Source organism: Somniosus microcephalus, chromosome 26 (genome assembly GCF_052327205.1).
Source record: "Somniosus microcephalus isolate GS21.2 chromosome 26, FLI_Smic_1.0, whole genome shotgun sequence".
Lineage (NCBI taxonomy): Eukaryota > Metazoa > Chordata > Chondrichthyes > Squaliformes > Somniosidae > Somniosus > Somniosus microcephalus.
In genome coordinates this window covers 51381318-51409201 of record NC_141012.1, presented here as the reverse complement: position 1 = coordinate 51409201, position 27884 = coordinate 51381318, and the positions used below count along the sequence as shown (strand labels likewise).

The 27884-nt window shown below is 51.9% G+C and overlaps 1 protein-coding gene across 4 annotated transcripts in view; it reads left to right on the top strand.

Moving 5' to 3' along the window:
- The window catches only part of arhgap32b (Rho GTPase activating protein 32b), a 646854-nt gene that overhangs the window by 614590 nt on the left and 4380 nt on the right, over positions 1-27884 (top strand). For all 4 annotated transcript variants that reach the window (XM_085968179.1, XM_085968180.1, XM_085968181.1 and 1 more), the window contains 6 exons: positions 8817-8962; positions 11244-11445; positions 12575-12720; positions 13614-13685; positions 20167-21513; positions 25911-26257. In XM_085968179.1, the coding sequence (XP_085824305.1) occupies positions 8817-8962; positions 11244-11445; positions 12575-12720; positions 13614-13685; positions 20167-21513; positions 25911-26257 (2260 nt within the window). The remainder of the gene's footprint in view (positions 1-8816; positions 8963-11243; positions 11446-12574; positions 12721-13613; positions 13686-20166; positions 21514-25910; positions 26258-27884) is intronic.

Sequence of the window (27884 nt, the reverse complement as noted above, 5' to 3'; positions counted from 1 at the left end):
GATCTCTGGTGACCCATTTACTGTTGGAGGCAACTTTGTACGGTTAAAGTGACCATTGAGGTATATATAGGTTAATGTGGAGCAGTGTACCTACTTAATAACTTTGCTAAAACTGAGGTTAGTGTCACAACATTTAAAGCACTATCTTTCAGTTCTTTAACTCAGCTATCAGATATCTATAGATAGAAGTAGCCTCTGGGTGTTGTTAATGGCTGGTACAGATCCTGAATTAAAGAAGGCTTGAACATTTCTTGTTTATCTGCAAGGCTGTGGCTGCACATTGAACGTGTATGGAAATGTCTTATTCACAGATATCAACTTAGAGTGCCAGCAGGTTCAGGACTTTAATTAAAAATAAAACACGTTAAATCCTTTAGTTATGCACACCCTGATTTCCTTTCCTCCACCTCCATACTTTCACTCTCTATCTTAACTTTATCCATCTTTTATTTCCACCTCATCAATTTGTAAGTGTCAGTAGTGGCTCAGTGGGCAGCACTCTTGCCTCTGAGTCAGGAGGTTGTGGGTTCAAGCCCCACTCCAGGACTTAAGCACATAATCTAGGCTCCAGTGCAGTACAGAGGGAGTGCTGCACTGTCGAAGGTGCTCTCTTTCAGATGAGACGTTAAACTGCTTGTTTTCATGGATGTAAAAGATGTCATAGCTCTATTTGAACAGCAGGATAATACTGGTGCCCTGGTCAGTATTTACCAATATCACTAAAACAGACTGCTCATTCATTTCAGTGCTGTTTCTGGGACATTGCTGTGTGCAAATTGACTTCCAACTTTGCCTACAAAACAACTTCAGAAGTATTTCATTGGTTGTAAAGCACTTTGGGACATCCTGAGGAAGTGGAAGGTGCTATATAAACCCATGTTTGTTCATTCTATATGCCTTATATCTCTTGGGAAAACAAAACTTAATACCCTTAACATCCCTTTCCTCATCCGCAAGCTGAGAATCGGCTTTGAAGGCTTAGAGTGTAACTGTTGACCTGGTCACGTGATTAATGCCTGGACCCGGGGAGCTTCGACTGGCAGCCCTGCTCACGGTGAACTAGGGGCTGCTCTTTTCAGGTGGTCATTGTTGAAGTAGAGTAGGAGTTGGACTCGGCAGTTAAGTGTGTTGTATCTGACCTGGGACTGCTTGATGTTGGCAACGGCGCCATAATGCCACGTGTGTGTTCGTTTGCTGAATACTGGAATGGTGCAGTATGAACAAGCAGCTTTAAAGGGCAAACTCGGAATCAAGGTTACATTACAGAGGTGCTCCCTGATGCGAAACTGTTAAATCGGCAGTTAAATCATTGCTGTGAAGTGAAGACAACTTATAATGTATTTTTCAAAAGATTGTTAAAGTAACTGGATTTACAGTACTGTGAGAGAGGGGCTCCCTGTTACTGGGGATCTGTCACTGGGGGTCTCTGTTACTGGGGGGTCTGTTACTGGGGGTCTCTGTTACTGGGGGTCTCTGTTACTGGGGGTCTCTGTTACTGGGGGGTCTGTTACTGGGGGGTCTCTGTTACTGGGGGTCTGTTACTGGGGGGTCTCTGTTACTGGGGGTCTCTGTTACTGGGGCTCCCTGTTACTGGGGGGTCTGTTACTGGGGCTCCCTGTTACTGGGGGGGTCTCTGTTACTGGGGCTCCCTGTTACTGGGGCTCCCTGTTACTGGGGGGGTCTCTGTTACTGGGGGGGGGTCTGTTACTGGGGGGTCTGTTACTGGGGGGTCTCTGTTACTGGGGGTCTGTTACTGGGGGTCTCTGTTACTGGGGGGTCTGTTACTGGGGGTCTGTTACTGGGGGTCTCTGTTACTGGGGGTCTCTGTTACTGGGGGTCTGTTACTGGGGGGTCTGTTACTGGGGGTCTCTGTTACTGGGGGGTCTCTGTTACTGGGGGTCTGTTACTGGGGGTCTGTTACTGGGGGTCTCTGTTACTGGGGGTCTCTGTTACTGGGGGTCTCTGTTACTGGGGGTCTGTTACTGGGGGGCCTGTTACTGGGGGTCTCTGTTACTGGGGGTCTGTTACTGGGGGTCTCTGTTACTGGGGGTCTCTGTTACTGGGGGTCTCTGTTACTGGGGGTCTGTTACTGGGGGTCTCTGTTACTGGGGGTCTCCGTTATTGGGGGTCTCTGTTACTGGGGGTCTCTGTTACTGGGGGTCTGATACTGGGGGGTCTGTTACTGGGGGTCTCTGTTACTGCGGGGGTCTCTGTTACTGGGGGTCTCTGTTACTGGGGGTCTCTTTTACTGGGGGTCTGTTACTGGGGGTCTGTTACTGGGGGGTCTGTTACTGGGGGTCTCTGTTACTGCGGGGTCGCTGTTACTGGGGGTCTCTGTTACTGGGGGTCTGTTACTGGGGGTCTCTGTTACTGGGGGTCTCTGTTACTGGGAGGCCTGTTACTGGGGGTCTCTGTTACTGGGGGTCTGTTACTGGGAGTCTCTGTTACTGGGGGTCTCTGTCACTGGGGGTCTCTGTTACTGGGGGGGTCTGTTACTGGGGGTCTCTGTTACTGGGGGGTCTGTTACTGGGGGGTCTGTTATGCGGGGTCTGTTACTGCGGGGTCTGTTACTGGGGGGTCTCTGTTACTGGGGGTCTGTTACTGGGAGTCTCTGTTACTGGGGGTCTGTTACTGGGGGTCTCTGTTACTTGGGGGCCTGTTACTGGGGGTCTGTTACTGGGGTCTCTGTTACTGGGGGCCTGTTACTGGGGGTCTGTTACTGGGGGTCTCTGTTACTGGGGGTCTCTGTTACTGGGGGTCTCTGTTACTGGGGGGTCTCTGTTACTGGGGGTTTGTTACTGGGGGGTCTGTTACTGGGGGTCTCTGTTACTGGGGGTCTCTGTTACTGGGGGTCTCTGTTACTGGGGGGTCTCTGTTACTGGGGATCTGTTACTGGGAGTCTCTGTTACTGGGGGTCTGTTACTGGGGGGTCTCTGTTACTGGGGGTCTCTGTTACTGGGGTCTCTGTTACTGGGGGGTCTCTGTTACAGGGGGGTCTCTGTTACTGGGGGTCTGTTACTGGGGGTCTGTTACTGGGAGTCTCTGTTACTGGGGGTCTGTTACTGGGGGTCTCTGTTACTGGGGGTCTGTTACTGGGGGGTCTCTGTTACTGGGTGTCTGTTACTGGGGGTCTCTGTTACTGGGGGTCTCTGTTACTGGGGGTCTCTGTTACTGGGGGTCTGTTACTGGGGGGTCTGTTACTGGGGGGTCTCTGTTACTGGGACTCCCTGTTACTGGGGGGTCTGTTACTGGGGCTCCCTGTTACTGGGGGCGTCTCTGTTACTGGGGCTCCCTGTTACTGGGGGTCTCTGTTACTGGGGGGCTCCCTGTTACTGGGGGTCTCTGTTACTGGGGGGGTCTCTGTTACTGGGGGGTCTGTTACTGGGGGTCTGTTACGGGGGGTCTGTTACTGGGGGGTCTCTGTTACTGGGGGTCTGTTACTGGGGGTCTCTGTTACTGGGGGGTCTGTTACTGGGGGTCTCTGTTACTGGGGGTCTCTGTTACTGGGGGTCTCTGTTACTGGGGGTCTCTGTTACTGGGGGTCTGTTACTGGGGGGTCTGTTACTGGGGGCTCTGTTACTGGGGGTCTGTTACTGGGGGTGTCTGTTACTGGGGGTCTCTGTTACTGGGGGGTCTCTGTTACTAGGGGTCTGTTGCTGGGGGTCTCTTACTGGGGGTCTCTTACTGGGGGTCTCTGTTACTGGGGGGTCTGTTACTGGGGGTCTCTGTTACTGGGGGTCTCTGTTACTGGGGGTCTGTTACTGGGGGTCTGTTACTGGGGGTCTCTGTTACTGGGTGTCTGTTACTGGGGGTCTCTGTTACTGGGGGGTCTCTGTTACTGGGGGTCTGTTGCTGGGGGTCTGTTACTGGGGGTCTCTGTTACTGGGGGTCTGTTACTGGGGGGCCTGTTACTGGGGGTCTGTTACTGGGGGTCTCTGTTACTGGGGGGGTCTGTTACTGGGGGGGTCTGTTACTGGGGGTCTCTGTTACTGGGGGTCTCTGTTACTGTGGGTCTCTGTTACTGGGGGTCTGTTACTGGGGGTCTCCATTACTGGGGGTCTCCGTTACTGGGGGTCTCTGTTACTGGGGGGCTCCCTGTTACTGGGGGTCTCTGTTACTGGGGGGGTCTCTGTTACTGGGGGGTCTGTTACTGGGGGTCTGTTACGGGGGGTCTGTTACTGGGGGGTCTCTGTTACTGGGGGTCTGTTACTGGGGGTCTCTGTTACTGGGGGGTCTGTTACTGGGGGTCTCTGTTACTGGGGGTCTCTGTTACTGGGGGTCTCTGTTACTGGGGGTCTCTGTTACTGGGGGTCTGTTACTGGGGGGTCTGTTACTGGGGGCTCTGTTACTGGGGGTCTGTTACTGGGGGTGTCTGTTACTGGGGGTCTCTGTTACTGGGGGGTCTCTGTTACTAGGGGTCTGTTGCTGGGGGTCTCTTACTGGGGGTCTCTTACTGGGGGTCTCTGTTACTGGGGGGTCTGTTACTGGGGGTCTCTGTTACTGGGGGTCTCTGTTACTGGGGGTCTGTTACTGGGGGTCTGTTACTGGGGGTCTCTGTTACTGGGTGTCTGTTACTGGGGGTCTCTGTTACTGGGGGGTCTCTGTTACTGGGGGTCTGTTGCTGGGGGTCTGTTACTGGGGGTCTCTGTTACTGGGGGTCTGTTACTGGGGGGCCTGTTACTGGGGGTCTGTTACTGGGGGTCTCTGTTACTGGGGGGGTCTGTTACTGGGGGGGTCTGTTACTGGGGGTCTCTGTTACTGGGGGTCTCTGTTACTGTGGGTCTCTGTTACTGGGGGTCTGTTACTGGGGGTCTCCATTACTGGGGGTCTCCGTTACTGGGGGTCTCTGTTACTGGGGGTCTCTGTTACTGGGGGTCTGTTACTGGGGGGTCTGTTACTGGGGGTCTCTGTTACTGCGGGGGTCTCTGTTACTGGGGGTCTCTGTTACTGGGGGTCTGTTACTGGGGGGTCTGTTACTGGGGGTCTCTGTTACTGCGGGGTCTCTGTTACTGGGGGTCTCTGTTACTGGGGGTCTCTGTTACTGGGGGTCTGTTACTGGGGGTCTCTGTTACTGGGGGTCTCTGTTACTGGGAGGTCTGTTACTGGGGGTCTCTGTTACTGGGGGTCTGTTACTGGGAGTCTCTGTTACTGGGGGGTCTGTCACTGGGGGTCTCTGTCACTGGGGGTCTCTGTCACTGGGGGTCTCTGTCACTGGGGGGGTCTGTTACTGGGGGTCTGTTACTGCGGGGTCTGTTACTGCGGGGTCTGTTACTGGGCGTCTGTTACTGGGGGTCTCTGTTACTGGGGGTCTCTGTTACTGGGGGTCTCTGTTACTGGGGGGTCTCTGTTACTGGGGGTCTGTTAGTGGGAGTCTCTGTTACTGGGGGTCTGTTACTGGGGGTCTCTGTTACTGGGGGTCTCTGTTACTGGGGGGTCTCTGTTACTGGGAGTCTCTGTTACTGGGGGTCTGTTACTGGGGGTCTCTGTTACCTGGGGGGTCTCTGTTACTGGGGGGTCTGTTACTGGGGGTCTGTTACTGGGGTCTCTGTTACTGGGGGTCTGTTACTGGGGGTCTGTTACTGGGGAGTCTGTTACTGGGGGTCTCTGTTACTGGGGGTCTCTGTTACTGGGGGTCTCTGTTACTGGGGGCCTCTTACTGGGGGGTCTATGTTACTGGGGGTCTGTTACTGGGGGGTCTGTTACTGGGGGTCTCTGTTACTGGGGGTCTCTGTTACTGGGGGGTCTCTGTTACTGGGGATCTGTTACTGGGAGTCTCTGTTACTGGGGGTCTGTTACTGGGGGTCTGTTACTGGGGGGTCTCTGTTACTGGGGGTCTCTGTTACTGGGGTCTCTGTTACTGGGGGGTCTCTGTTACAGGGGGGTCTCTGTTACTGGGGGTCTGTTACTGGGTGTCTGTTACTGTGGGTCTGTTACTGGGAGTCTCTGTTACTGGGGGTCTGTTACTGGGGGTCTCTGTTACTGGGGTCTCAGTTACTGGGGGTCTGTTACTGGGGGGTCTCTGTTACTGGGTGTCTGTTACTGGGGGTCTCTGTTACTGGGGGTCTCTGTTACTGGGGGTCTCTGTTACTGGGTCTCTGTTACTGGGGGGTCTCTGTTACTGGGGGATCTCTGTTACTGGGGGGTCTCTGTTACTGGGGGTCTGTTACTGGGGGTCTCTGTTACTGTGGGTCTCCGTTACTGGGGGTCTCTGTTACTGGGGGTCTCTGTTACTGGGGGTCTGTTACTGGGGGGTCTGTTACTGGGGGTCTCTGTTACTGCGGGGGTCTCTGTTACTGGGGGTCTCTGTTACTGGGGGTCTGTTACTGGGGGGTCTGTTACTGGGGGTCTCTGTTACTGCGGGGTCTCTGTTACTGGGGGTCTCTGTTACTGGGGGTCTCTGTTACTGGGGGTCTGTTACTGGGGGTCTCTGTTACTGGGGGTCTCTGTTACTGGGAGGTCTGTTACTGGGGGTCTCTGTTACTGGGGGTCTGTTACTGGGAGTCTCTGTTACTGGGGGGTCTGTCACTGGGGGTCTCTGTCACTGGGGGTCTCTGTTACTGGGGGGGTCTGTTACTGGGGGTCTGTTACTGCGGGGTCTGTTACTGCGGGGTCTGTTACTGGGCGTCTGTTACTGGGGGTCTGTTACTGGGGGTCTCTGTTACTGGGGGTCTCTGTTACTGGGGGGTCTCTGTTACTGGGGGTCTGTTAGTGGGAGTCTCTGTTACTGGGGGTCTGTTACTGGGGGTCTCTGTTACTGGGGGGTCTCTGTTACTGGGGGTCTCTGTTACTGGGGGGTCTCTGTTACTGGGAGTCTCTGTTACTGGGGGTCTGTTACTGGGGGTCTCTGTTACCTGGGGGGTCTCTGTTACTGGGGGGTCTGTTACTGGGGGTCTGTTACTGGGGTCTCTGTTACTGGGGGTCTGTTACTGGGGGTCTGTTACTGGGGAGTCTGTTACTGGGGGTCTCTGTTACTGGGGGTCTCTGTTACTGGGGGTCTCTGTTACTGGGGGCCTCTTACTGGGGGGTCTATGTTACTGGGGGTCTGTTACTGGGGGGTCTGTTACTGGGGGTCTCTGTTACTGGGGGTCTCTGTTACTGGGGGGTCTCTGTTACTGGGGATCTGTTACTGGGAGTCTCTGTTACTGGGGGTCTGTTACTGGGGGTCTGTTACTGGGGGGTCTCTGTTACTGGGGGTCTCTGTTACTGGGGTCTCTGTTACTGGGGGGTCTCTGTTACAGGGGGGTCTCTGTTACTGGGGGTCTGTTACTGGGTGTCTGTTACTGTGGGTCTGTTACTGGGAGTCTCTGTTACTGGGGGTCTGTTACTGGGGGTCTCTGTTACTGGGGTCTCTGTTACTGGGGGTCTGTTACTGGGGAGTCTCTGTTACTGGGTGTCTGTTACTGGGGGTCTCTGTTACTGGGGCTCTCTGTTACTGGGGCTCTCTGTTACTGGGGGTCTCTGTTACTGGGTCTCTGTTACTGGGTCTCTGTTACTGGGGGTCTCTGTTACTGGGGGGGTCTCTGTTACTGGGTCTCTGTTACTGGGGTATCTCTGTTACTGGGGGGTCTCTGTTACTGGGGTCTCTGTTACTGGGGGGTCTCTGTTACAGGGGGGTCTCTGTTACTGGGGGGTCTCTGTTACTGGGTGTCTGTTACTGTGGGTCTGTTACTGGGAGTCTCTGTTACTGGGGGTCTGTTACTGGGGGTCTCTGTTACTGGGGTCTCTGTTACTGGGGGTCTGTTACTGGGGGGTCTCTGTTACTGGGTGTCTGTTACTGGGGGTCTCTGTTACTGGGGCTCTCTGTTACTGGGTCTCTGTTACTGGGTCTCTGTTACTGGGGGTCTCTGTTACTGGGGGGTCTCTGTTACTGGGTCTCTGTTACTGGGGGATCTCTGTTACTGGGGGGTCTCTGTTACTGGGGGTCTCTTACTGGGGGTCTCTGTTACTGGGGGTCTCTGTTACTGGGGGTCTCTGTTACTGGGGGTCTCTGTTACTGGGTCTCTGTTACTGGGGGTCTCTGTTACTGGGGGTCTGTTACTGGGGGTCTCTGTTACTGGGGGTCTCTGTTACTGGGGGTCTCTGTTACTGGGGGTCTCTGTTACTGGGGGTCTGTTACTGGGGGTCTCTGTTACTGGGGGTCTCTGTTACTGGAGGGTCTGTTACTGGGGGTCTCTGTTACTGGGGGGGTCTCTGTTACTGGGGGTCTCTGTTACTGGGGGTCTGTTACTGGGGGTCTCTGTTACTGGGGGTCTCTGTTACTGGAGGGTCTGTTACTAGGGGTCTCTGTTACTGGGGGGTCTCTGTTACTGGGGGTCTCTGTTACTGGGGGTCTCTGTTACTGGGGGGTCTCTGTTACTGGGGGTCTGTTACTGGGGGTCTCTGTTACTGGGGGGTCTCTGTTACTGGGGGGTCTCTGTTACTGGGGATCTGTTACTGGGGGTCTGTTACTGGGGGGTCTCTGTTACTGGGGATCTGTTACTGGGGGTCTCTGTTACTGGGGGTCTGTTACTGGGAGTCTCTGTTACTGGGGGTCTGTTACTGGGGGTCTCTGTTACTGGGGGTCTCTGTTACTGGGGGTCTCTGTTACTGGAGGGTCTGTTACTAGGGGTCTCTGTTACTGGGGGTCTCTGTTACTGGGGGGTCTCTGTTACTGGGGGTCTGTTACTGGGGGTCTGTTACTGGGGGTCTCTGTTACTGGGGGTCTCTGTTACTAGGGGTCTCTGTTACTGGGGGGTCTCTGTTACTGGGGGGGTCTCTGTTGCTGGGAGGAGCTGCATGTTTCCCTCTTTCACTGTGGCTGGTCTGACTGTTTTTAGGTCCCGGCAGATCGAATCTGCCTGTTTCAGCGGCACTGCTGCCTTTATGGAGGTTCGTATTCAGTCTGTGGTGGTGGAATTCATCCTCAATCATGTGGACGTGCTGTTCAGCTCCAAGCTGAGCTCAGTAATCCGGGAGGGAGCAGGTAGGTCCCAGCCCATTCCTCTCTGCTGCTTTGGTTTAAACCTATTATTTTATGGAATATTCAGGAACAGGTAATAATCTAACTATCGGCCTCCACATTCTCCATACCCGCATGAGTTAATCCGGTCTGGTTTCACTCTGGAGTGGTCCTTTGCTCGATTGATGACGATTTACGACACATTTTGGGACTACTAGACAGCCAGCCTGCTCCTGTATTGCAAATATGCCCGGCCAGGAATGCTGTTCTCTGTTCCTGCGGAAACTGTACGCTGAAATAGTTAGTATGGTTATTTTTTTCCAGATTTGCCTGTCTGGTTAACTATTTAAAAAAGAGCAAGGTTAGAGGAGGATCGCTGGCGCCACCTGCCTATCAACTACCTGTAGCTCATCACTGCATCAAGTTACCATGCCCACTTCACACCATGTACCATCTCTGGAAATTATCAGTGTTTCTGTTGCCCAAGCATGGCTCTGCTGTTGAGTTTTGAGGTTTTAGCCTGCATTCCTCATAAGCTTTAGCAGTCAGTCAGCCCTTTTTGATCTCACGGGTTTCTGGCTAAAGTATTGTCTCAGTTTAATTTAGAACAGGCGATTGTAATCCTTTCCTTTAATCCTTCTCCACACAAGTTGGAACTGGAGATTCATTCCACCTAAGCTGCTATGTGGAGTAACCTCTGTCTATATATTAAACAGTGTAGATTTGACAATATTCTGCCCTCCCCAGTACCTCCTCCCAGCCCTTGTCCTGTTAAGTTAGTCTCCCAGTGTGTGTAAGATGGTGAATGAGGAAGTCAGACAGGTTACCTCCCTCGTAGGGTCTTAATTCTGTAGCTGCCTCGTATCCTCAAGGTTTGCGATCTCGCTGCCATCCCCTCAGACCTGTTCTGGGATTTAGTTCGGATCCATAATCAACTTAAATTAGCTATAGATCAAAACAAGCTGGCACTCTGGTACTGACCCTGTGGTGTGGGAGTACAAAGCAACATGTAGCACCACGCAGTCTGATGTACAACCCCACACTGGAGAAGGTGGAGGCCAGAACTCATGGAACCAAGGAAGTGGTGATAGACAACAGTTTGAGTGCAGACAGCAAGACAACAAGAAAGCAGACAGAGTATACGGATATAGCCTTTGATAGAACAGAAATGTCATTGAGTGAGTGTGCCTCGCAGGTGGATCTCCCCAGAACAAATCCGGGCCTCGATTCACTTCTGAGGTGTGTGGGGGCTGCATATCATTTAGAGCATTAAGACCTTATGAAGGATTTATTTCTTGGGTGATAAAGGATATGGAATAAAATTCTTTTGGGTAATGCTGTTGTGGGAATAAGCGGGAAGACTGAGGTACGATTCTCCTTGGGAATAAAGGTGCATTAGGATAAGGCACATTTTAGGGTGTAATGAAGCTGTGAGATGATGCTGGGGGGCTGTGGGAGTTTTGGGGAACCTGAGACATAAGAGTTTTGGGAGTGAGGGGCTGTGGGATGGGATTCTCTGGGAGTGAGGGGCTGTGGGATGGGATTCTCTGGGAGTGAGGGGCTGTGGGATCGGAATCTCTGGGAGTGAGGGGCTGTGGGATCGGAATCTCTGGGAGTGAGGGGCTGTGGGATCGGAATCTCTGGGAGTGAGGGGCTGTGGGATCAGAATCTCTGGGAGTGAGGGGCTGTGGGATCGGAATCTCTGGGAGTGAGGGGCTGTGGGATCGGAATCTCTGGGAGTGAGGGGCTGTGGGATGGGATTCTCTGGGAGTGAGGGGCTGTGGGATCGGAATCTCTGGGAGTGAGGGGCTGTGGGATCGGAATCTCTGGGAGTGAGGGGCTGTGGGATCGGAATCTCTGGGAGTGAGGGGCTGTGGGATCGGAATCTCTGGGAGTGAGGGGCTGTGGGATCGGAATCTCTGGGAGTGAGGGGCTGTGGGATGGGATTCTCTGGGAGTGAGGGGCTGTGGGATGGGATTCTCTGGGAGTGAGGGGCTGTGGGATCGGAATCTGTTTGGCGGGCTGCTATGGGGCTGGCTCTTTGGAGTGAGGGGGCTGTGGAGGCCAGGCCCTCTGTTAATGACTCTGCTTTCGGTGGGATGGTTCTGGGATATTCAAAATGGTGTTCTTGTCCTAGATTTCTATTCTTGCTGAATTCAATGAGTATCAGTTTTTAAAATTACTAAAATATTGCCCTTGCACACACCCAGCAAGACCTGTGCAAGCTCAGTCTGCTACTGCGTGGTTATGAAGGGAAGCATTTTAGTGCTAATTTGTCCTTCCATTTTTCTGTTCTTCTCTGCAGGACATGCATCTCTGTCTCGGCCCAAGTCCTTGCTGGTGTCGTCCCCTTCCACCAAACTACTCACCCTGGAGGAGGCCCAGGCTCGAACCCAGGTCCAGATCAGCTCCCCTGTCACTTCAGACAGCAAGTACATCGAAGTAGGCGATGGGCCTGCAGCGTTACAGGGCAGGTTCCATACAGTCATCGACTTCCCAATTGACAGGTAAAATAGAACCATCACCTTTTAAAATCTTCCTTTGCCGCAGAGCTTTGAAATGTGTGTGAAATGCTTCATTAATCTGTGACAGTAACATTACACTGTGAGGCCCAGGACTCCTGGCTGCACTCTCTCTGGGCTGGGGATTCCTGGTATTTTCTCTCTCTCTCTCTCTGGGCTGGGACTCCTGGTTGCTTTCTCTCTGGGCCGGGGACTCCTGGTTGCACTCAGAGTATGCCTGGCCTGATATTAACAGAGACGGGTTACGTAGGCGGAGGGCGTAGTTTGCATGCTGCGGCATTTTAACTCCGCACCGTGTGTCTTTTGTCCTTGACAGGTTCCCTGCCTGGAAGTCAGCCTGATTGACAGGCTTGGCTTCCGGTCGGGTGGGGAGGACTCCGGAGCAGGCCACAGGACCGATCCACAGCGGGGAGGGGAGTGGGGAGGATCCGATCTCCAACCTGGGGGTTTTTGTATGGAGGAGGAGCTTAGAGGGCTGGGGTGAAGCACTCCTGCTCTTCCTAGCCCACAAGGAGTGCTATGAAGGCAAGTCCTTCTCCTCAAAGCTGTCCTCGCCTCCCTTCAGCTGCCGGGTTTCCTGAGGCCTGGGAAACCCAGCAGGCCACAGTTAAACCTGTAAAACAGGTTAAATCAGAGGATGCTAGCCTCATTAAAATATTGAAATTGCCAATCTGGCTCCTGTTAAACCTGGAAGTGGGCAGGCTGGGGTCAGGTTGAGATTTAAAATTTTTAACCTCTGACCCGATCCCAAACCACTCGCTTTTGGGTGTGAAAATCCAGCCCCATGTGGCAACAATCTTCTGACCCCTAACCTCAGGATATCCCCCCTCCATTCGCCCCACCGTTGGCAACTGCTCTGGAACTTCCTCCCTAAACCGCTCTGCCTCTCCATTTCCCAAGACCCTCCTTAAAACCCACCTCTTTGACCAAGCTTTTGGTCGCCCCATCTCATTTCTGCTCCTTTGGCTCGGTCTCCATTTTAGTCTGATTGCGCCTCTGAAACAGTTTTCTACACCAAACTGCACTTTGTTGTAACTCACGTGGTGTTATTTGCCTGTTGCGAATGCCGAGTGGCCCACTGTTTAACAATGAACCTTTTACCATCCTTACCCAGGAAGAGGACAACCAGCAAACCCAAGAAGTCACCTGTTGGCACCTGGCGTTCCTTCTTCAACCTTGGCAAGTCCTCCTCTGTGGCCAAGCGGAAGCTGCACCGTAACCCCAGCGAGCCGACTGAGATGAAGTCCATGGTTTTGGCAGGTGGGTGATGTCAGATTACACGGGGAGGGGGCACTTTTTACCCCCTTTTACTCTTGCTGAGGGACTGTTCCCCCCGGCTGGTGCAAGTGACCATTCGTCATATGCAAGAAGGCACGGTGAGTGTTTCCAGGTTACTCAGGTGAAGGTTGAGCTCGTTCCTATCCCAACCTGATGGCTTTAGAGCTCAGTACCATGCGGGGCATAGGGAAGCTACAGCAAAGGACTTTTAAAGGAGGTTTAGTCTAGACTTGATTATTGCAACGCACTCCTGGCTGGCCTCCCACATTCTACCCTCCGTAAACATGGCATCATCCAAAACTCGGCTGCCCGTGTCCGAACTCGCACCAAGCCCCGTTCACTCATCACCCTGTGCTCGCTGACCTACATTGGCTCCCGGTCAAGCAACACCTCAATGTTAAAATTCTCATCCTTGTTTTCAAATCCCTCCATGGCCTCACCCTCCCTATCTCTGTAACCTCCTCCAGCCCTACAACCCTCTGAGATCTCTGCGCTCCTCTAATTCTGCCTGACTATAATCGCTCCACCATTGGTGGCCGTGCCTTCTGTTGCCGGGGCCCTAAGCTCTGGAATTCCCTGCCTAAACCTCTCCGCCTCTCTATCTCTCTCTCCTCCTTTAAGACGCTCCTTAAAACCTACCTCTTCAACCAAGCTTTTGGTCATCTGCCCTAATACCTCCTTATGTGAGTCAGTGTCAAATTTTGTTTTATAATATTCCTGTGAAACGCCTTGGGACGTTTAATTACATTAAAGGTGCTATATAAATACAAGTTGTTGTTGTTTAAAGTCATAGATCCAGCAACTAAGGGCAGTATGATTGACAGGTATGGTTGGGTTCATCCAGTTCATTTGTGATTTTGTTGTCTTCCCATCAGCAAGGGGTGATTCAGGAACACTCCGCTCTGCTAAAAGTGAGGAGTCCCTTTCATCTCTGCACAATGTGGAAGGTTAGTACAATGCATTCACTTTATTTTCATGGTTGTTTAAATGTTGCAGGGTGTTTGCTACATAATCCCATGTTTGTATGTAGTAATGTGTTTCCATGGTGCAATATGTTTTTGACATGTAGCAGTTTATGCATTGTCCCGGTGCTGTAATCGCGCTGATATTCCAATGTGCTGCTGTCACTGTCAGTAGTTTTGCTCTGTTAATAGTTATGCCCAGTAACACTAGTATTACGCAGCACGACTGGGCTTCCAGGCAGTGACTAATACTAGTGTTACTGCAGTGACTGTAATCCCAGTGTTCCTGGGCTGGCAGTGACTGTAATCCCAGTGTTCCTGGGCTAGCAGTGACTGTAATCCCAGTGTTCCTGGGCCAGCAGTGACTGTAATCCCAGTGTTCCTGGGCCAGCAGTGACTGTAATCCCAGTGTTCCTGGGCCAGCAGTGACTGCAATCCCAGTGTCCCTGGGCCAGCAGTGACTGTAATCCCGGTGTTCCTGGGCTAGCAGTGACTGTAATCCCAGTGTTCCTGGGCTGGCAGTGACTGTAATCCCAGTGTTCCTGGGCCAGCAGTGACTGTAATCCCAGTGTTCCTGGGCCAGCAGTGACTGTAATCCCGGTGTTCCTGGGCTGGCAGTGACTGTAATCCCAGTGTTCCTGGGCCAGCAGTGACTGTAATTCCAGTGTCCCTGGGCTGGAGGTGACTGTAATCCCAGTGTTCCTGGGCTAGCACTGACTGTAATCCCAGTGTTCCTGGGCTGGCAGTGACTGTAATCCCAGTGTTCCTGGGCTAGCAGTGACTGTAATCCCAGTGTTCCTGGGCCAGCAGTGACTGTAATCCCAGTGTCCCTGGGCTAGCAGTGACTGTAATCCCAGTGTTCCTGGGCCAGCAGTGACTGTAATCCCAGTGTTCCTGGGCTAGCGGTGACTGTAATCCCAGTGTTCCTGGGCCAGCAGTGACTGTAATCCCAGTGTTCCTGGGCTGGCAGTGACTGCAATCCCAGTGTCCCTGGGCCAGCAGTGACTGTAATCCCGGTGTTCCTGGGCTAGCAGTGACTGTAATCCCAGTGTGCCTGGGCTAGCAGTGACTGTAATCCCGGTGTTCCTGGGCTGGCAGTGACTGTAATCCCAGTGTTCCTGGGCCAGCAGTGACTGTAATCCCAGTGTGCCTGGGCTAGCAGTAACTGTAATCCCGGTGTTCCTGGGCTGGCAGTGACTGTAATCCCAGTGTTCCTGGGCCAGCAGTGACTGTAATCCCAGTGTCCCTGGGCTGGAGGTGACTGTAATCCCAGTGTTCCTGGGCTAGCACTGACTGTAATCCCAGTGTTCCTGGGCTGGCAGTGACTGTAATCCCAGTGTTCCTGGGCTAGCAGTGACTGTAATCCCAGTGTTCCTGGGCTAGCAGTGACTGTAATCCCAGTGTTCCTGGGCTAGCAGTGACTGTAATCCCAGTGTTCCTGGGCCAGCAGTGACTGTAATCCCAGTGTTCCTGGGCTAGCAGTGACTGTAATCCCAGTGTTCCTGGGCCAGCAGTGACTGTAATCCCAGTGTTCCTGGGCTAGCGGTGACTGTAATCCCAGTGTTCCTGGGCTGGCAGTGACTGTAATCCCAGTGTTCCTGGGCTGGCAGTGACTGTAATCCCAGTGTCCCTGGGCCGGCAGTGACTGTAATCCCAGTGTTCCTGGGCTAGCAGTGACTGTAATCCCAGTGTTCCTGGGCTAGCAGTGACTCTAATCCCAGTGTTCCTGGGCCAGCAGTGACTGTAATCCCAGTGTTCCTGGGCCGGCAGTGACTGTAATCCCAGTGTTCCTGGGCTAGCAGTGACTGCAATCCCAGTGTCCCTGGGCCAGCAGTGACTGTAATCCCAGTGTGCCTGGGCTAGCAGTGACTGTAATCCCGGTGTTCCTGGGCTGGCAGTGACTGTAATCCCAGTGTTCCTGGGCCAGCAGTGACTGTAATCCCAGTGTCCCTGGGCTGGAGGTGACTGTAATCCCAGTGTTCCTGGGCTAGCACTGACTGTAATCCCAGTGTTCCTGGGCTGGCAGTGACTGTAATCCCAGTGTTCCTGGGCTAGCAGTGACTGTAATCCCAGTGTTCCTGGGCTAGCAGTGACTGTAATCCCAGTGTTCCTGGGCTAGCAGTGACTGTAATCCCAGTGTTCCTGGGCCAGCAGTGACTGTAATCCCAGTGTTCCTGGGCTAGCAGTGACTGTAATCCCAGTGTTCCTGGGCTGGCAGTGACTGTAATCCCAGTGTTCCTGGGCTAGCGGTGACTGTAATCCCAGTGTTCCTGGGCTGGCAGTGACTGTAATCCCAGTGTTCCTGGGCTGGCAGTGACTGTAATCCCAGTGTCCCTGGGCCGGCAGTGACTGTAATCCCAGTGTTCCTGGGCTAGCAGTGACTGTAATCCCAGTGTTCCTGGGCTAGCAGTGACTCTAATCCCAGTGTTCCTGGGCCAGCAGTGACTGTAATCCCAGTGTTCCTGGGCCGGCAGTGACTGTAATCCCAGTGTTCCTGCGCTAGCAGTGACTGTAATCCCAGTGTTCCTGGGCTGGCAGTGACTGTAATCCCAGTGTTCCTGGGCCAGCAGTGACTGTAATCCCAGTGTTCCTGGGCCAGCAGTGACTGTAATCCCAGTGTTCCTGGGCCAGCAGTGACTGTAATCCCAGTGTTCCTGGGCCAGCAGTGACTGTAATCCCAGTGTTCCTGGGCCAGCAGTGACTAATCCCAGTGTTCCTGGGCTAGCAGTGACTGTAATCCCAGTGTTCCTGGGCCAGCAGTGACTGTAATCCCGGTGTTCCTGGGCCAGCAGTGAGTGTAATCCCAGTGTCACTGGGCCAGCAGTGACTAATCCCACTGTTCCTGGGCTAGCAGTGACTGTAATCCCAGTGTTCCTGGGCTAGCAGTGACTGTAATCCCAGTGTTCCTGGGCCAGCAGTGACTGTAATCCCAGTGTCCCTGGGCTCGCAGTGACTGTAATCCCAGTGTTCCTGGGCTAGCAGTGACTAATCCCAGTGTCACTGGGCCAGCAGTGACTGTAATCCCAGTGTTCCTGGGCCAGCAGTGACTGTAATCCCAGTGTTCCTGGGCCAGCAGTGACTGTAATCCCAGTGTTCCTGGGCCAGCAGTGACTGTAATCCCAGTGTTCCTGGGCCGGCAGTGACTGTAATCCCAGTGTTCCTGGGCTAGCAGTGACTGTAATCCCAGTGTTCCTGGGCTAGCAGTGACTCTAATCCCAGTGTTCCTGGGCCAGCAGTGACTGTAATCCCAGTGTTCCTGGGCCGGCAGTGACTGTAATCCCAGTGTTCCTGGGCTAGCAGTGACTGTAATCCCAGTGTTCCTGGGCTGGCAGTGACTGTAATCCCAGTGTTCCTGGGCCAGCAGTGACTGTAATCCCAGTGTTCCTGGGCCGGCAGTGACTGTAATCCCAGTGTTCCTGGGCTAGCAGTGACTGTAATCCCAGTGTTCCTGGGCTAGCAGTGACTGTAATCCCAGTGTTCCTGGGCCAGCAGTGACTGCAATCCCAGTGTTCCTGGGCCAGCAGTGACTAATCCCAGTGTTCCTGGGCCAGCAGTGACTGTAATCCCAGTGTTCCTGGGCTAGCAGTGACTGTAATCCCAGTGTTCCTGGGCCAGCAGTGACTGCAATCCCAGTGTTCCTGGGCCAGCAGTGACTGCAATCCCAGTGTTCCTGGGCCAGCAGTGACTAATCCCAGTGTTCCTGGGCCAGCAGTGACTAATCCCAGTGTTCCTGGGCCAGCAGTGACTGTAATCCCAGTGTTCCTGGGCCAGCAGTGACTGTAATCCCAGTGTTCCTGGGTTAGCAGTGACTGTAATCCCAGTGTTCCTGGGCTAGCAGTGACTGTAATTCCGGTGTTCCTGGGCTAGCAGTGACTAATCCCAGTGTTCCTGGGCTGGCAGTGACTGTAATCCCAGTGTTCCTGGGCTAGCAGTGACTGTAATCCCAGTGTTCCTGGGCTAGCAGTGACTGTAATTCCGGTGTTCCTGGGCTAGCAGTGACTAATCCCAGTGTTCCTGGGCTAGCAGTGACTGTAATCCCAGTGTTCCTGGGCTAGCAGTGACTGTAATCCCAGTGTTCCTGGGCCAGCAGTGACTGTAATCCCAGTGTTCCTGGGCTAGCAGTGACTGTAATCCCACTGTTACTGGGCTAGCAGTGACTGTAATCCCAGTGTTCCTGGGCTAGCAGTGACTGTAATCCCAGTGTTCCTGGGCCAGCAGTGACTGTAATCCAAGTGTCCCTGGGCTCGCAGTGACTGTAATCCCAGTGTTCCTGGGCTAGCAGTGACTAATCCCAGTGTCACTGGGCTAGCAGTGACTAATCCCAGTGTCACTGGGCCAGCAGTGACTGTAATCCCAGTGTCACTGGGCTAGCAGTGACTGTAATCCCAGTGCTCCTGGGCCAGCAGTGACTGTAATCCCAGTGTTCCTGGGCCAGCAGTGACTGTAATCCCAGTGTTCCTGGGCCAGCAGTGACTGTAATCCCAGTGTTCCTGGGCCAGCAGTGACTGTAATCCCAGTGTTCCTGGGCCAGCAGTGACTGTAATCCCAGTGTTCCTGGGCCAGCAGTGACTGTAATCCCAGTGTTCCTGGGCCAGCAGTGACTGTAATCCCAGTGTTCCTGGGCCAGCAGTGACTGTAATCCCAGTGTTCCTGGGCCAGCAGTGACTGTAATCCCAGTGTTCCTGGGCTAGCAGTGACTGCCCAATGTTCTTGTTTATTATTGTTACTTTTATGAATGAGTGGACTCTGATACATTTGCTCAGTGAATGTGGTGATCTTTGCTTTGGGACCAATACTTTATTCCTATTCATCAGCTCACAATGTGACAGATTTAGGGTTTCAGCTAAGTTTTGTATTTAACCTCAGCGCACGTACTGACGTACTCAGTGCAGCATACACTTAATAATTAAATCATCTGGTTCTATGAATCTGTGCCTCCCGATCAGAACACTATTATAAGGTTAAGGCAGTCTTGAGAGTTAATTAAACACTTCCTATTTCCTTGTTGTGTACAATATTAGGTTGGCTACCTGCTTACCAGGTCCAAAGGTAACCAGAGTGAGTGAACAGATGTCCATTTATTCTGATCTCTCTGCCAGATAGCTGAAGGATTTGAGATAAAAAATATCCCTTGAAACATGAAACTGGGGCCAATATTCTGCAGCTTAATTGGGTTAAAATGGTTGCCACATAAACAGGGCTGGAAAGAGTAAGACAAAAGCAAAATACTGCGGATGTTGGAAATCTGAAATAAAAACAGAAAATGCTGGAAATACTCAGCAGGTCAGGCAGCATCTGTAGAGAGAGAAACAGAGTTAACGTTTCAGGTCGATGACCCTTCGTCAGAACTGGAAAGTGTAAGTTGAGAACTAAAGATGGTGCAGATGTTTACACGGCCGTGCTGTGCAGGTCAGTGCACCCTGGAAGACGGAACTCGCTGGTCTCAGGTAATGCTGCCGGAACATCGGAGCAGGAGGAGGCCATTCAACTCCTCGAACCTGTTCCAATGTTCAGATAGATCATGGCTGATCTGTATCTTAGCTCCATCTATCCGCCTTGCTTCTGTAACCCTTAATACTCATGCATCACAAAAAATTATCAATCTCAGTTTTGAAATTTTCAGTTGGACCCCCCCCCCCGCCTGAACAGCTTTTTGGGGGCGAGAGTTCCAGATTTCCACAACCCCTTGTGTGAAGAAGTGCGTCCTGACATCACCCCTGAACGGCCTGGCTCTAATTTTAAGTTTTGCCCCCGTGTTCTGGACACCCCCACCAGAGGAAATAGTTTCTTTCTATTTACCCAATCAAATCCTTTAATCATTTTAAACACCTCGATTAGATCACCCCTTAATCTTCGATACTCAAGCGAATACAAGCCCAGTCTGTGCAGCCTGTCCTCGTAATTTAACCCAGTTAGCCCCGGTATCATTCTGGTGAACCTGCGCTGCACCCACCCCACCGAGGCCAATGCATCCTTCCTGAAATGCAGTGCCCAGAGCTGAGCACAATACTCTCAATGGGGTTTAACTAGAGCATAACTTCCACCCATTTGTATTCCAGCCCCATGACTTTTGAATTATTTTTTGTACCTATCCACTATCTTTTAGTGATGTGTGCATGGATTTGTGTTTTTGGGTCAGCAGGGAGTGTTGGGAGTTCAGTAGGTTCGTGCCTCACCTGCTTGGTGGGCACCCAACCTTCTACACTCCCCGTTATTTCCTTATTAAAGTCTGAGGGCAGAGAACTGTTTTACAGAGCCACATGAGAGAGAGCTATTGGACATGACGCCGTGAAATTCTGTCTTGTTCATGACAAAAAAGTCATGTAATTTGTAAAATAATTCTGAAATGTACAGAGAAATTTAAATGCTGTGGTCGAACATCTGGTTTGATTGCTCACGTAGCTTACACATACACTGACATTATCACCAGCCCGTGGTGAATGATGTGCTGTTGGTTCTTTCCTAGGAGAATCCAAGGTGTACAGACCCAGAAGGCCTCGCTCCAGCAGTGATGCCCTGTCGGTTTCCTTCAATGTTGGTGGCCTTCCCAGCCTCAATCACTGCAACTCTTATGACAACCTACCCAACGATGAGAGCGAAGGAGAGGATGCCATGCTCCAAGTGCCTGCACTGGTGTCTCCCAGAATGGAGGAAGTAGAACTGAGCCCACCAGATATGGGAGCAGCAGGGCTGGACTTTGACCCAATGTCCTTTCAGTGTAGTCCGCCCCGGGCAGAACTTTCAGGGCCTTACAGCAGCACATCTCAAGTGGATTCCTCAGCCAGTGGCAAAGACAAGTCGAGCAGCAGCAAGAGGGAGCCAGAATTGGGCAGTTTGTGTCTGACCCCCGGTAGTGCTACTAGTTCTGAACCAGTCTCTCACTCTCCAGATAAGCTAATGAGCCCCTTCTTCTCTCCAGACCTGAGCCCTACTGATGAGAAACTGGCTAAACCAACCTCTTTTGCAGAAAAGGTTGTTCATGCCTTCTCCCCAAAGATTGGACGCAAGTCACCCAAGTCTCCTCTGTTGAGTATTTCTGAACCTATCACAATTTCTGTGCCAACACGAGTATCTGAAATGATTGGCAGTATGGCAGGCGTTTCACTGGGTACACCTCCACCTAGCACCAACCCAGCAGGGAACAGCAATGTCAGCAAATCACCTCCACAGATGATGTCAATGCTACTGAAGACCAGTGACATGCAACTACCTGAGGGATGCCGTCAGGAGATCCACACCAAGCTTTCTGCTGCTGTAGCAGGGTTAGAGGCCAAAGGGCAAAGTCTAGATTGGCATGATCAGACCTATCACTACAAGGCTGTACGATCTACCCACTCACAAGCAGGGACAAAATGGCAAAGTCCAGACTGGCATGAACTGACCAATCAAAACAAGCCTGTACCATCTACCCATTCACAAGCAGGGACAAAAGGGCAAAGTTCAGATTGGCATGAACTGACCAATCAAAACAAGACTGCACCATCTACCCATTCACAAGGAGGGACAAAATGGCAAAGTCCAGACTGGCATGAACTGACCAACCAAAACAAGACTACACCACCTACCCATTCACAAATGGAAGCAAAAGGACAAAGTCCAGACTGGCATGAACTGACCAACCAAAACAAGACTGCACCATCTACCCATTCACAAATGGAAGCAAAAGGACAAAGTCCAGACTGGCATGAACTGACCAACCAAAACAAGACTACACCATCTACTCATTCACAAGCAGGGACAAAGGGACAAAGTCCAGACTGGCATGAACTGACCAATCAAAGCAAGGCAGTGCCATCTACCCAGTCACACATGGGTAAGTGTTGAATAAGAATTGTTGCACTTGGTAAGGCTTCATTGGGAGAGGCTCACAGTGCATGCTACATTTCAGGTATATGTGCACAGTCCTGGTATACTGGAGTCATGGGGCTAGAAATTCGGCTGCTCTGCAGCTCCCGTTAGCGCCTGCGGGGGGCCGGTAATGGGATGCCAAGGGGTTACTGACCGGGCGTGGCGAAATCAGTGACGCCTGCGAACTTCCCTGGTGGTTTTGCGCTGACGCTAACACTTACCGCCTCGGTCTGTAGCGCCCCGTAGATCGTGACATCATCAAGTGCGCAGAGCCCCGTTACCACCCCGGATGTGAAATTGACTTTCGCCCCCTGCAATTATCGCCTCGCGCTGACAACGCCAAGAGGAGGTGTCCTGAAGTCGGACGGCCGCTTCGGGAGCGGTAATGAAAGGGAATACTTTTCAGATTGGTGAACCGTTCTAATTTGCACCAGTGCCTGCGCAAAGCACTCACTTTCATTGTTGCAGGATGTCTTCTCCCTCCACTTGGTGACAGTGTTTGGGGCTGTATTGGCAGCCGCCTTGCAAGACTGCAGTGCCGATAAACAGCTTCCGGTGCAGTATTGGCCCTTCCCTTTAAGCGAGGGAAGCAGCTTCTGTGATTGAAGAGTGCCGCCTGGAATACGCTGCAAATTGTCTCGCGCTCTGCTGGCACCGCCCCGCTCTCCAACTTTAGTGTCACTCTCAGTCCCTGGGGGGCGGGCACAGTGTCACTCTCAGTCTCGGGGGGGGGGGTGGGCACAGTGTCACTCTCAGTCTCGGGGGGGGGGGCACAGTGTCACTCTCAGTCTCGGGGGGGGTGGGCACAGTGTCACTCTCAGTCTCGGGGGGGGGGCACAGTGTCACTCTCAGTCCCTGGGGGGGCACAGTGTCACTCTCAGTCTCGGGGGGGGTGGGCACAGTGTCACTCTCAGTCTCGGGGGGGGGCACAGTGTCACTCTCAGTCTCGGGGGGGGCACAGTGTCACTCTCAGTCTCGGGGGGGGGCACAGTGTCACTCTCAGTCTCGGGGGGGGGCACAGTGTCACTCTCAGTCTCGGGGGGGCACAGTGTCACTCTTAGTCTCGGGGGGGGCACAGTGTCACTCTCAGTCTCGGGGGGGGCACAGTGTCACTCTCAGTCTCGGGGGGGGCACAGTGTCACTCTCAGTCTCGGGGGGGGGCACAGTGTCACTCTCAGTCTCGGGGGGGGCACAGTGTCACTCTCAGTCTCGGGGGGGGGCACAGTGTCATTCTTAGTCTCGGGGGGGGGCACAGTATCATTCTCAGTCTCGGGGGGGCACAGTGTCACTCTCAGTCTCGGGGGGGCACAGTGTCACTCTCAGTCTCGGGGGGGGCACAGTGTCACTCTCAGTTTCGGGGGGGCACAGTGTCACTCTCAGTCTCGGGGGGGGCACAGTGTCACTCTCAGTCTCGGGGAGGCACAGTGTCACTCTTAGTCTCGGGGGGGGCACAGTGTCACTCTCAGTCTCGGGGGGGCACAGTGTCACTCTCAGTCTCGGGGGGGCACAGTGTCACTCTCAGTCTCGGGGGGGGCACAGTGTCACTCTCAGTCTCGGGGGGGGCACAGTGTCACTCTCAGTCTCGGGGGGGGCACAGTGTCACTCTCAGTCTCGGGGGGGCACAGTGTCACTCTCAGTCTCGGGGGGGGCACAGTGTCACTCTCAGTCTCGGGGGGGCACAGTGTCACTCTCAGTCCCTGGGGGGGCACAGTGTCACTCTCAGTCTCGGGGGAGGGCACAGTGTCACCCAGTCTCAGGGGGGGGCACACTGTCACCCAGTCTCAGGGGGGGCACAGTGTCACTCTCAGTCTCGGGGGAGGGCACAGTGTCACCCAGTCTCAGGGGGGGGCACACTGTCACCCAGTCTCAGGGGGGGCACAGTGTCACTCTCAGTCTCGGGGGGGACACAGTGTCACTCAGTCAGGGGTGAAGGGGGTGGCGGTGGCACAGTTTTGGGTTTGGGTTCGGTCTCGGGGGCGGGAGTGGGGTGGGGACGCTGAAGCTCTGCTTGTCACTGCATCTGCTGCCTGGTTGAGATTAGCTCACTCAGTTGAGACCAGAATGGAAGCGAAGCCTCTCTGGTCTGTTTGGTTCTGTACCGCACTGGCCGTTTGTGCATTTACCCTTTGGCCATCCATGTCCTTTATGGGCAATTTTTCAGGTTGCTGATCTGCGAGGAACCCTTGTCATTGGAAATGTTGAGAGATATTTAAGATTGTATTTTTTTTTAAAAGCACCAATTAGACACAAATCATCGGTCAAGCATTGAATCACAGAAACTGGCACTCGAGTCAGGGTAACTCAATCCCTGACACTAGTTACAGGAGGACCTTGCTCGTGGCTGGTAATTGTAAAGATGCATCTGTCTAACGATGATTGTGTACTTGGGCCACTCTTACTTTTCCACCATTATTTCTCCACTCCCCTGCTGTAGGTGCTGATTGGCTGGCTACAGTTCCACAGATGCGGCTTGCCCCTCTGTGTTACTGATTGCACATTCTTCATGCGTGAGCCTGGACGTTGTGTGTGAACAAGCTATTCAGTCATGGGGTGGGGAGGACATCATGGCGAGATTGATTCTCTCCTTAGTCAACATCAGTAGACACACACACATGCAGTTTACGACTGTACTCACTATATAGTAGTCAATAGGAGGAACCACGGCTGAGTCCCCCGCCCCCACTAAAAGCCAAGGGTACTGAGGCTAGTTCTGCTGTCTCAGATCAGTTAACTCAGCACAGATCAGGATTTGGGGCTGCTGTTTAAGTCCAATGGCTGTGATTACTAACTGAGATCACATTATTCACACACATTAGTATTAGAATGAATAAGCATGCAGGTGCAGCAGGCGATTAAGAAGGCAAATGGTATGTTGGCCTTCATAGCGAGAGGGTTTGAGTACAGGAACAAGGATGTCTTGCTGCAGTTGTACAGGGCCTTGGTGAGACCACATCTTGAGTATTGTGTGCATTTTTGGTCGCCTTATCTGAGGAAGGATATTCTTGCCATGGAAGGAGTTCAGAGAAGATTCACCAGGCTGATACCTGGGATGACAGGAATGACGTATGAGGAGAGATTGGGTCGATTGGGCTTATACTCACTGGAGTTTAGAAGAATGAGAGGGGATCTCATTGAAACTTATAAAATTCTGGCAGGACTGGACAGACTAGATGCAGGAAGGCTGTTCCTGATGGGGGGAGTCCAGAACCAGGGGTCACAGTCTAAGGATAAGGGGTAGGCCTTTTAGGACAGAGATGAGGAGGAATTTCTTCACCCAGAGAGTGGTGAACCTGTGCAATTCTCTACCACAGAAGGCAGTAGAGGCAAATTTATTAAATATATTCAAGAAGGAGTTGGATATATTTCTTAAGGCTAAAGGGATCAAGTGGTATGGGGAGAAAGCAGGGACCGGGTACTGAATTTGGATGATCAGCCACGATCGCATTGAATGGCGGAGCAGGCTCGAGGGGCCGAATGGCCTACTCCTGCTCCTATCTTCTATGTTTCTATGTAATAGCAAACAGTGCACAATGATAGATGTGTCTTTTCATCAGATGGAGTTGTAAAAAATTAGGGATTGTGACAACCTTTCTAGAAGAAGGCAGGCCGACAGGTTAGTGGAGTGAACAGGTGCTGGCAAATGCAGTTCATCGAATTTACAGCACAGAACAGTGAGACAAACGTGAACCAGTACATCTGGGGAAAGAGCAGTACAAGGAAGTGTAGGTAAAGGTGAATGGATCTCCAGGTTTTGTAATAAAAAGCAAGGAAATGATGTTGGATTTGTGTACGACACAGTTGGAGTTCTGGGCGCCCCGTAGGAAGGATATCAAAGCCAAGGAGAGGGGCCAGCAAAGTTGCACTGGAGTGAGACCAGGCACGAGAGGTTCTAATTATAAATAAGGGCTTGAAAAATATTCCACAGGGGGATCTAATAAACGGTTTCAAAGTCATGAAAGGTGTTGAAAGAGTAAACAGCGAAAGGTTGCCTACAGTGTCTGGTAAATCGGTAACTGAGGATTATCACTGGGAAGTGAAAGTACACACAGAGGGATATTAGAAGAGGGACTGCTTTGCCACAAAGGACGGAGACTAAAACATCATTTAAAATGGAATTAGAGAAGGGAGAATATAATGAAGATACAGTGATGGGGTTAGAGCAGCTAGTGCCAGTTGAAGAGCCAGTGCTGGCACAGATACAGTGGGCTGTTTGGCCTCCTCCTGAGCTGAAACTTTGAAGGTGCCACTAATACTATAACATTTGTAAAGCATTGAGTGATCCATATTGTGCAAAGCAGATTATGGTCTATTTGGAAAGGATTTTTTTTCAGTTAATTAGTATCTGTTCTGTTTGCTCCGCAGTGACTCCAGTGGAATCCCCTCAGGAGGCTCCTCCGGTTAGCTCCGTGCCTCTCATTCCACCACCTCCACCCCCAAAGAGTGCTGCCCGCTTGCTGGCGTTGGCTCTGGCCGAGAGTGCCCAGCAGGCCACGGCGCAGTCTCAGAAGAAGCCTCAGCCCGGGAGGCCGGTCTCGGAGGATCATTATCCTCACACTGCCCCTTTGACAGAGCCATGTCCAGCACCGGCTGGCCCAGCACCTCCTACAACAGCCAGCTATCAGACAACTGTGCGGCCGAATGTTGAACCGCAGCCCGCTACCGGCCAGGTCCCTCCCAGCACCGTGGCAGGGCCCACAGCTTCAGGCCAGGTAAGGGCAACAAAGGGTTAATCTGTCAACTGGACTCTGGGAATTTGCTGTAATATGGGCAGTAATTCCCTCGCTAGATTTCTGACTGAAAGAAAATGAGTTTAAACATTAATCAATGAAGCTATTTTACAGTTGGTATTTTTCTCTCAATAATCGCCAATAGAAATTTGTCCCTTCATGAGGTAAAAACTATTTGTAAAACGGTAGGGCTGTGTAAGGAGCGATAAATCTGGGCACCCCTCTGAAGCGCAGTATCGGGAAAGTTTCTCATTACAGTCAACGCCCGTCACCCACCCCCAAATACAGAAATGCATTTAAAAACTAACAATGACCCCAACCCCCACCCCCCAGGAATTTAACGGAGGAGCTGTTTGGGGCAGTGCTCAGTATAATGCATTCTACACCAAGGGCTGTACAGCACGGCTCCCCTCAGAAGAGCAGCTGATAAGTACTGCAAATATCAAAAAATTATGTACATAAACCTGTCAAACACTCTGCAGGTTCAGCGGTCACTTTACCTGCCACTCAAAGGATTTTGTGGGAGGTTTGAGTGAATGGTTCTGTTAACCAGTGGTATTAACTGAATCTGTTAGAGTGAAGGGGAGGAATCGGAATCACTTCTTCCCGCTGACTGTCCCGCTACCTTACGATATCAATCGATACAACAGGGCACACTGCCAGAGCTGGGAACCTGAAAGAAAACCAGAAACCCTTGGTAACGTGTAGCAGGACGGGTCAATGATGGAGAGCCTCCTTTCCCTTCTCAAATGCCGACTCACCTGCTGTGTATTTCCAGCTCTCTCTGTTTTTATTGCAATACCAATTGAATGATTAAAGTACACCAAACCCTCCTGAAAAGAACTCAACTGAGTGAGGGCTTAGCTCCCTGTTCGGAGGATTGAATAACATGTAGACACAGTAATATTTGCAGGGTTGGGTATAGGCAGCTGTGGGTTACCAGTATTGAGTACAATGTGATAGATTTTGGTTTATTTCACTTACTGAGTGAGTAGGTTAATTAAAGCGTCTGCTAAACTCTCACTGCCAACTTAATAAAATTAATCTAAACCGATTTTCTTTAAATGTGCTCAGTATTTTGGAATAGAACAGGATAATCAAACAATTTGTCCACTCAAAGAAATCACATTCTGTCCAGGGGCAATGAATAAATGGAAACTTTTATTTAAAAATAGAATTCAATTACTGCTGATTATTTAGATCATTCAGTGTTTAAAGGGCTTGAAATATTTACTTTGAGTTTGGGCATTGCTCAGTGGGGGGCAGGGCTGTACCTCTTGCAGGCAAGTCAGTGTAGGGGAAGTGATGGAACCTGTATCGGGAGAAACCATTCCAATCAACCCCATAACTGCAAGAGGTGAGAGACTCCTCTAAATGCATGAAAAAAAAAATCTGGATCGACAAGTGAAATAATTCTAAACATTACACAATTTCTTGTTAAGTGATTTATTTCAATTTTTTTCCCATATTAGCCTTGTTCTGCTAATTTTAGCTCATTTTTGCCGGATTTGCTATCAGCACCGACACTTGTGGCTTTATATCGGAAATAAGTTTATCCTTACATATCTTGTATATTCAAATATCTCTCTCACTATGCAGATATTTATGC